We start from the raw sequence: 8,071 nt of genomic DNA, 5'->3' as shown, positions 1-8,071 counted from the left end.
CTTTAAAAGAAAGTAATTAGTTGTGCAGTATTCAATGATCACATAAAAGTAATGCACCAATCAGCCCACATAGCACTATACCCACTCCTGGCTTTGGAATGTAAGTGAGCAGGTTCAGCTTTGCTTTTCTGTAAGTGACACATCTGAACGGAAATATTACAGGAGACAATCAATTATTTTACTTTAAAACAACCTATACTGTTATAGTATAGCTTCAATATTCATTTGATCTCAAGGAGTCTCATGTAGAGTAACAGATTTGAAGACCCGTCTTTGCTTTTCAGTGGAAATAGCAGCTGCGACCCTGCACTAAATGTATCACAAAGGTGTTGTTAAGGGAGAGAGTGGCTAGGCCTATGAAGAATAGATGGAGGACTATTTGAACCATACGACACCGCACATCTCGCCATCACCGAACACAAAACATTTCCATGGTTACTACCTTGTCATCCCAATCGTCCTGGTCACTCTGGTTGCACTGGCAATGGTAAGAACATTCAAGCTTTTAAAGGAGAGTCAATTTGCCGAGGTGGACGGTAATTTGATGCAAACATATTTGACATGTTGGATGACAGAAGAAAATGTTACATAGCCTTTGTGTAATTACTTAAAACATTTTGGTCATATTAACTGAACATGCAAATGGTAGCAGGGAGGCTATAAGAGCAGTAGTTGAGAAATCGTAACAACTGTACAACTTGTGGTATAAATATTTGAAGACTGTTGTTATGCAACTAAAATACTTGTTTTAAAGACTCAAGTTGCGCAGCGCCTTTAATACATTAAAGATGCACTAAGTAACTTTTCCATACTATGACATTAAACTTTTCTAAGATGTATTTACACAATTTTAGGTGTTTTTATTGCTCAAGATTTGTTTAAAAAACACATACAGTGAGCAAGGTCACCTCTTCACAGACCTGATTTGTAACTTTGGTGGTGGATCTTGCTTGTCTCTGAAGATGGATAAGTTTAAAGCCATACTGTGGAGCATTTCAGGCAAAGCATTAAAAACTCTATGGAGAAAAGTCGGTTGAAAGCTATTCACCAAAAGTTACAAAGTGCAACTTTTAACTACTGTTTGAGTACAGATTTGAGCAGCCTCCATTTCTGTTGACTCACTAATGAAAGTATTGCTTTGTTTCAGATAATATACTACAAGAGAAAATACCAGTGAGTTCTACAATAAATTTGCAATTTGCATATTTAGTATGAAATATATTTGACAGTACCTTTGTATCCAGGTCTGATGAGCTGCGGCACAGACTGATCCCCATGTACACATATGACCCCGCAGAACAAGATGACAATGATTTAGACTATTTCAGTGAGGATGAGGGAGTGAAGGTGAGTCCGTGAACAACATGCAACAATAACCTCACATATATTAATTTGTGTATTTTTATGGTTGTTTTTCTTTGCTTTTTTTAGGCATCACTGCGCAAATATGGACGTCTATTTATTGACTCTGAGGTGGAAAATTGACACTGGGCAATGAAAATGTTAACACTTTTGTGACCATATTTTATAGATTTTAATGTATTATATTTTGGTGATAACATCGTACATGTTATATTATTGATATTCCATTTGTCCACAGTGATTAATTACTTATTGAAAGCATTTTCTCTGACATAATTTCTCGCTCCTCTTTTCTTTTGAGAGCATGTATTTATTCTTATGTTTGAATTGACAAAGTAAAAACAACATTAAAATAAGCTACATAAACTACTCAAACACAATTTAACACAATTTCAAAATATGTTGCAACTAGAAATAAAAGTCTGTCATTTTACAAATGGGATCCCGGGTTGCTTTTTATTTTGGAGGTTATGGCCTGAAAAGTTTTGCCATCCCTAAGCTTTTTATTTCTTTATCCTTTATTTATCAGTGACCATGTACAAATTCATTAATCTTACAAAAAAGATGATTTGTACCAGATTTAGCCATTACTACTTTCCATCTGCAGTCCCTGGGCAGGTGAACACACATTAAAATACACATTTCATTACCATTACATTACAGTATATGATTAACTTCCTCTGCGCCACTTGGGCAGCAGATGGCAGTGTTGCTTTGTCTTTATCAGGCTCAAAAGATACATTTCAAATAACAGCAAACATCGTAGCATATTTTGTAGCAAATATATTACATAAACAATTTTAACCATGTAATTATGTATGATTGGGGAAATACACGTTATGCTCAAATCTCACAAAAGTTCATAAAAGACGCACCTGATTCCGTTTGATAATTAGTACTTTGCCCCATAGTGATAAGCGGAAAATTGAAGATTTAAAATTTCTGAGGAAAGATGTGGCTACACAGGACACAAAGGTGAACACAATAATTAATACGCAATCAAGTATTAAAGTTGCAATATTTAACTTTTGGGTGTTTTTTTTTCCTGGTAAGTTTGTGCGTAGCGGTCCCAAGCTGCTTCTTGTCCGCCATCTTGTCCGCCATCTTGTTCGCCACTACAGCACGGTCTTTCCCTCTGCGCACAGACACGCTGATGTGCTACTTCTGCCCATTGCGGCCCAAATCTGAACCGTGCCCTAACATCACCACACAGTGTACGCACGGTGAGGTGTGCGCAAACTTCAAGTTCTACTACGGTGACGTCCATGTCCTGTCTGCTCAGGGATGCGTCCAAAGAGATCTCTGCAGTTCCTATGAGTTCAAGTTCTATCTTGACGTCAGGTACAACGTCAGTCACACGTGCTGCTGCGTAGACACGTGCAACCAGGCGGACGTGGAGGGAAGCGTGGAACTGCTGCTGGGGTTGATCCAAGAGGAGAAAAACAGCATTAATTTAGATTCGTGTGCCACTTATACATCACCCCCAATGTTTAAAAGTGAAAGTGTATGACCTGGAAACAAACGGAAGAGGCCTGGTATCCAAAGGCGCTCAACTGTTTGAATTCTGTTGAACTTTATGTGCATAAAAATAACCTAAAAGAGAATTGGACCTGCCAGCCAACTTTCTGGTTTTACTTTTTGATTATAATGAATAAAATGCTTCTCATCACCATATTTACATATATTTGCATTTGTAGTGTTTTTAGTGGGGGTCTTTACAAATGACAGCTGCTAAGGGTGTGGTCTTCTCAGCACAGGAAGAGATTAAAGGAGTCATGTGAAAGGGTGAAGGACTGGAAGGATTTGTCTGCCAACTAAACCTTTACAATGTCAAGGTAAAGATTGTTTTATGGTTTATACCTGTAGAGCTATTAGTTTGTCAAATGTTTGGTAAATGTGAAATGGGTCAAAGGTAATTGGTAACACCTGTGCAGGAAGGCAAGGTGGCTTGTTTAAGGGCAATTCTGTTTTGTTTTTTTTGTTTTTTGTTTTTTACAGTAATTGGGGGAATGAAAAATCAAATGGGAAACTTTCTGAAAGTTGATGTTTAAAAAGCAATATTTTAATTGCATATTCCTCAGAAAAAAGATGATTATATACTATACAAAAGGAAGTTATATATTCAGTCATACAGTCAAGTGAAATTATGTTTGTGTAGGTAACTGTACCATAGGAGAGAGTTTTCTCTTCAAGCTGTGTTTACATATGTTATCTTGAGTGGCTTTGAAAGGTCTTTAAAAAGTACTTGATTACTTGTGAAGTAATCTGAAAAATACTACCTGAAGAGTAATGCAGAAAAATTAGACTAAAACATTCTAAGTTTGAAAATCTCTCTTTGCCTTGCAGACAGAGGACCATGTATGTCTTGTTGTTGTGGTTCTACCTCATGCTACCCACTCTGCTCTGTAAAAACTTGCTCTGCTACTTCAGCCCTTATGAGACATTGGAAACAAAAAGGATGTTCAAGCTTGTGGTGACAGAGTTCCCCCCAAAAGAGGTGTGCTACAAGGCCGAAGGTCGCTACGGGAACCACACTGGACTCACACACAGGGGATGTATGCTCCTGAAAAATTGCAGCCAAGTGAAAAAGAACAGCCTAAGAAAAACCATATACAACACAAGCTACTCGCGCTGCGACTGGTCCTACTGTAACTCCGGCACAGACGTATCAACCAACTTTGTCACACTGTTCATTATCATGGGTGGTCTATCACTAAAACTGATAGGACTATAAAAGACTTTTGTGATATTTTAATATCGTAAACGACACCAGTTTGCACTGGTTTTGATCTGACAGCCTCAGCACTGGCTAATGCTGAAGCATTTATTTCGACTAGAAAAGAAATAATTTTTAAATTTTGTTTTGTAAACTGTATGCATATTTTAATTCTTTAGTTAACAGTAAAACGTGTACCATTTTACTCAAGTATTTGACACTTCTTTGGAGGTACATAACCAGTGACATAGACTACATTTTAACACCCACTGTACCCACACTTCCTTTGAGTTTCTCAGAACTTTCAGTGAGCTGTAAATGAGAAAATGTGTGTCAAAATATAGTAGTTAAGAAGGAGCACAAAGCAGTTTAGAGTACCACTACTGAAGTCAAATTAAATACTTTTTTTTAAAATTAAAGACTCTTTATGTAAATGAAATATATAAATTTGCATGTATAAAAATAAACCTAGTGCAAAAGAAATGTGATGTTAAATCTGAAATTGTTAACACCAAACTATAATTTGTGCATATAACAAGTATAATGTATAATAAAATGTGAAAATTACATTTAGAAATTTCATTTCCATGAAAACCCTTTAAAGTAAATGTGACCAGAATAAGACTATTCCCCTTTTTATAAGGCTGTTGAGTCTCCCCATAGTGGATATATATATATATATATATATATACACACCCCCACACACACATACACATACACAGGCGATTACTATACTGGAGTACCACTGAGGGTAGAGGGTCCATATTACAGACTTCAAAAAACAACACTAATAGAAGAGGTATGGCTGATTGACAAAGTCCACAGACAAGGAGGTGGTGGATGTGACTCAGCAGGGCAAACGTGTTGTCAGGAGTAACAAGGGTTGCGTTGATTAGCAGGTCAATGGGCGAATCCCATCACAGCACAGGTTCAGTCGCACTGCCCGCCTCTTTGGGCAGTTGTAGTGTTTTTGGTGGGGGGTGTTTATAAATGAGTGTGCAAAGGGTGTGGTCTTATCAGCACACGATGAGATTAAAATAGTCTCATGTGAAAGACTGGAAGGATTTGTCTGCCAACTAAACCTTTACAATGTCAAGGTAAAGATTGTTTTATGGTTTATACCTGTAGAGCTATTAGTTTGTCAAATGTTTGGTAAATGTGAAATGGGTCAAAGGTAATTGGTAACACCTGTGCAGGAAGGCAAGGTGGCTTGTTTAAGGGCAATTCTGTTTTTTTGTTTGTTTTTACAGTATTTGAAGGAATGAAAAATCAAATGGGGAAACTTTCTGAAAGTTGATATTCAAAAAGCTGGCCATTATTTTAATTGCAAATCCTCAGAAAAAAGAGATGGTTCTATGCTATCCAAAAAGATGTTATACATTCAGTCATACAGTCAAGTGAAATTATGTGTATTTGTGTACGTTACTGTATCACAGGAGAGATTTTCTCTTCAAGCTGTGTCTACATGTGTTATCTTGAGTGGCATTGAAAGGTCTTTAAAAAGTAATTGATTACTTGTGAACACTGTTCCCTCTAAGCTGCGCGCGTGCGCAATTGTGCACTGCTGACACGGTCTCCGCGCACAGAAAATCTGTGCTGCGCACAAAAAAATCGATCCGAAATTGAAAATAAAATAAACACACAACAATTCATTCTGCGCTATTTTTCAATGTGAGTCAGTGAGTGTGACCGGTGACGAGCTGCTCCAGCCAATTACGTGATTCACATACGTATTTTCGCAGCTTATCCACGTCATTGACTGAGGTCCTCATGCGCCGCTATCAGAGTTTTGGCCGATGTGGAGTGAAGACTCGCTAATGTTGCCAAGTGTTTAACCCCTTAACGTTCCGACGGTCCACCCTCGGGCGCACTGTTACGCACTGTTTTAAACATGACGAAACGGACAAAACAAAGGAAATACGCGACCGAGGACACTGTGGATGTTTGTACAAGTTAAACTAGAGGCATCTCGGACCCAGAGCGGTTCATGGAACCGAGTGAAGATCTCATGGTGGACTCGGGAGCAGAGGACCTTATGTTTTGATGGACTGGATGCTGTTCCTGATCGGTAAGCGTGGCTTATTCTGCTATTGACTTAATTGTGGGTCAAATATATCATGTGTAATCATTAGCATTAGCTAATGCCAATCTGCGCTCCCCGACCACCACCAATCATCACGCACACACTGTCGCAGAATGACTGTCACACTGAACAATCATGTACAGTTTGTTCTTAGTTTCCAGTGTGTGTTTGTTTACATTTTGAAGTGTGTGTGTTTGTTCACCGTTTGCAATGTGTGGTTTGTAAATGTATATTTATTTTGACCCATACCACTTGTTTTGACTATATTTTATATATAAATATACCTTTTGTATAGTATATAAATGTACAATAATAGAGCAGCTGGGTGTGCAGATACAGATTCCTCTCAGTGTGTATTGGTCATTGAATACTGTCACTAGTTTGAGTTAAAAATCAAATTATCGTGTCATATACTGAAAGAGTTAACGGACTGTCTCCCAGACCACAATAGGACAATCTCACTCAGTGCAAAAAAGCTTCACACAATGGCTTATACTCATAATACAAGTCAGAACTTTATAATAAAAATGTTAAGTGTGTTTTTAACATTGGAGTTTACAGTTGGCTTGGTTTGGTTGGAAGCTCATGTTTTGTCATAGTTAATGCTATTGGAAGTATAAATATTTAATTTTAACATACTACACAGGTCATGAGCAAGATTTTTGTCATTTTCATTGTATAAGTGGACTAAAGCACTTAATTAAAAGTCTTATAACAGAAATGTAAATGCAGTAAATTGATTCTTTTAATAAACCATTTAACTTGGATGGATGCAATGCAGCATGACCACAGTGCACACGTCTGATGTTGCTCACAGTGGTCCATGGGAGCACTCAGGGAGTTTGTGTGTTTGCTCAGACTCGTGAAAAATTAGAGGGAACATTGCTTGTAAAGTAATCTGAAAAATACTACCTGAAGAGTAATACAGAAAAAATAGACCAAAACAAGTTTGAAAATCTCTTTGCCTTGCAGACAGAGGACCATGCATATCTCGCCATTGTTGATCTACCTCATGCTACCCACTCTGCTTTGTAAAAACCTGCTCTGCTACTTCAGCCTCTACGAGACATTGGAAACGAAGGGAATCTTCAAACCTGTGGTGACAGAGTGCCCCCCAAAAGAGGTGTGCTACAAGGCCGAAGGTCGCTACGGGAACCACACTGGACTCACACACAGGGGATGTATGCTCCTGAAAAATTGCAACGAAGTGAAAAAGATCAACCTAAGGGGAGCCATATACAACACAAGCTACTCATGCTGCGACTGGTCCTACTGTAACTCTGGCACAGACGTATCAACCAACTTTGTCACACTGTTCATTATCATGGGTGGTCTATCACTAAAACTGATAGGACTATAAAAGTCTGGACATTTGTGACGTTTTAATATGGTAAACGGCACTGGTTTGCACTAATGTTGATCTGACAGCCTCAGCACTGGCTAATGCTGAAGTTTATTTCAACTAGAAATTTTTTCATTTGTATTGTAACTGTATGCATATTTTTAATCTTTAGTTAACAATAAAACATGTACCATTTTACTGAAGCATTTGATACTTCTTTGGAGGTACATAACTAGAGACCTATAGACTACATTTTAAGACACACTGTACCCACACTTCCTTTGAGTTTTTCAGAAATTTAAGTGAGTTTAGAGTACCACTAAAGTCATGAAATGAAATTGTTTTTTAATGTGATGTAAATGTAAATTTGCATGTACAAAAATAAACCTAGTGCTAAAGACATTTTTTAAACTATTTTGCACATATAACAAGTATAATGTGAAAATTGCATTTCCATGAAAACCCTTTAAAGTAAATGTGACCAGAATAAGATTAACTCTGTCACATCTCTGTTAGTTCATGCTTTTTGCAATAGGAGGCTGATGATGAAAGTGATGAAAGAGGCATG

The 8,071-nt window shown here is 37.6% G+C and overlaps 4 protein-coding genes across 4 annotated transcripts in view; all 4 read left to right on the top strand.

Annotated features, from left to right (window-relative positions):
- The first annotated feature begins 84 nt into the window (after positions 1–84).
- LOC129456317 (small integral membrane protein 29-like) lies at positions 85–1,493 on the top strand. Its single transcript, XM_055222494.1, has 5 exons — positions 85–130; positions 285–487; positions 1,148–1,173; positions 1,245–1,347; positions 1,432–1,493. The coding sequence occupies exons 2-5, from the start codon at positions 368–370 to the stop codon at positions 1,483–1,485; spliced, it is 303 nt and encodes a 100-aa protein (XP_055078469.1). The 5' UTR covers positions 85–130; positions 285–367; the 3' UTR covers positions 1,486–1,493.
- Positions 1,494–3,147: 1,654 nt separating this feature from the next.
- On the top strand, positions 3,148–4,442 carry LOC129456345 (protein Bouncer-like). Its single transcript, XM_055222706.1, has 2 exons — positions 3,148–3,197; positions 3,709–4,442. Exons 1-2 carry the CDS (start codon positions 3,190–3,192, stop codon positions 4,094–4,096), a joined length of 396 nt encoding a protein of 131 aa, XP_055078681.1. The 5' UTR covers positions 3,148–3,189; the 3' UTR covers positions 4,097–4,442.
- The window catches only part of cd82b (CD82 molecule b), a 236,234-nt gene continuing 232,600 nt past the window's right edge, over positions 4,438–8,071 (top strand). The window contains exon 1 of the mRNA XM_055222703.1: positions 4,438–4,442. The gene's annotated coding sequence lies outside the window, so the exon portion shown is untranslated. The remainder of the gene's footprint in view (positions 4,443–8,071) is intronic.
- On the top strand, positions 5,097–7,898 carry LOC129456346 (protein Bouncer-like). The gene is made up of 2 exons (XM_055222708.1): positions 5,097–5,175; positions 7,134–7,898. The coding sequence occupies exons 1-2, from the start codon at positions 5,168–5,170 to the stop codon at positions 7,519–7,521; spliced, it is 396 nt and encodes a 131-aa protein (XP_055078683.1). The 5' UTR covers positions 5,097–5,167; the 3' UTR covers positions 7,522–7,898.

This window comes from Periophthalmus magnuspinnatus, chromosome 6, assembly GCF_009829125.3.
Source record: "Periophthalmus magnuspinnatus isolate fPerMag1 chromosome 6, fPerMag1.2.pri, whole genome shotgun sequence".
Lineage (NCBI taxonomy): Eukaryota > Metazoa > Chordata > Actinopteri > Gobiiformes > Gobiidae > Periophthalmus > Periophthalmus magnuspinnatus.
This window is presented reverse-complemented; position numbering and strand designations above follow the sequence as displayed.

Excerpts from the sequence above, each read along its gene's own strand:
- LOC129456317 (XM_055222494.1), top strand. The coding sequence starts at position 368 with ATGGAGGACTATTTGAACCATACGACACCGCACATCTCGCCATCACCG. Across the intron at positions 488-1,147 it reads CTCTGGTTGCACTGGCAATG|ATAATATACTACAAGAGAAA; the intron begins GTAAGAACATTC and ends GCTTTGTTTCAG. Across the intron at positions 1,174-1,244 it reads TACTACAAGAGAAAATACCA|GTCTGATGAGCTGCGGCACA; the intron begins GTGAGTTCTACA and ends CTTTGTATCCAG.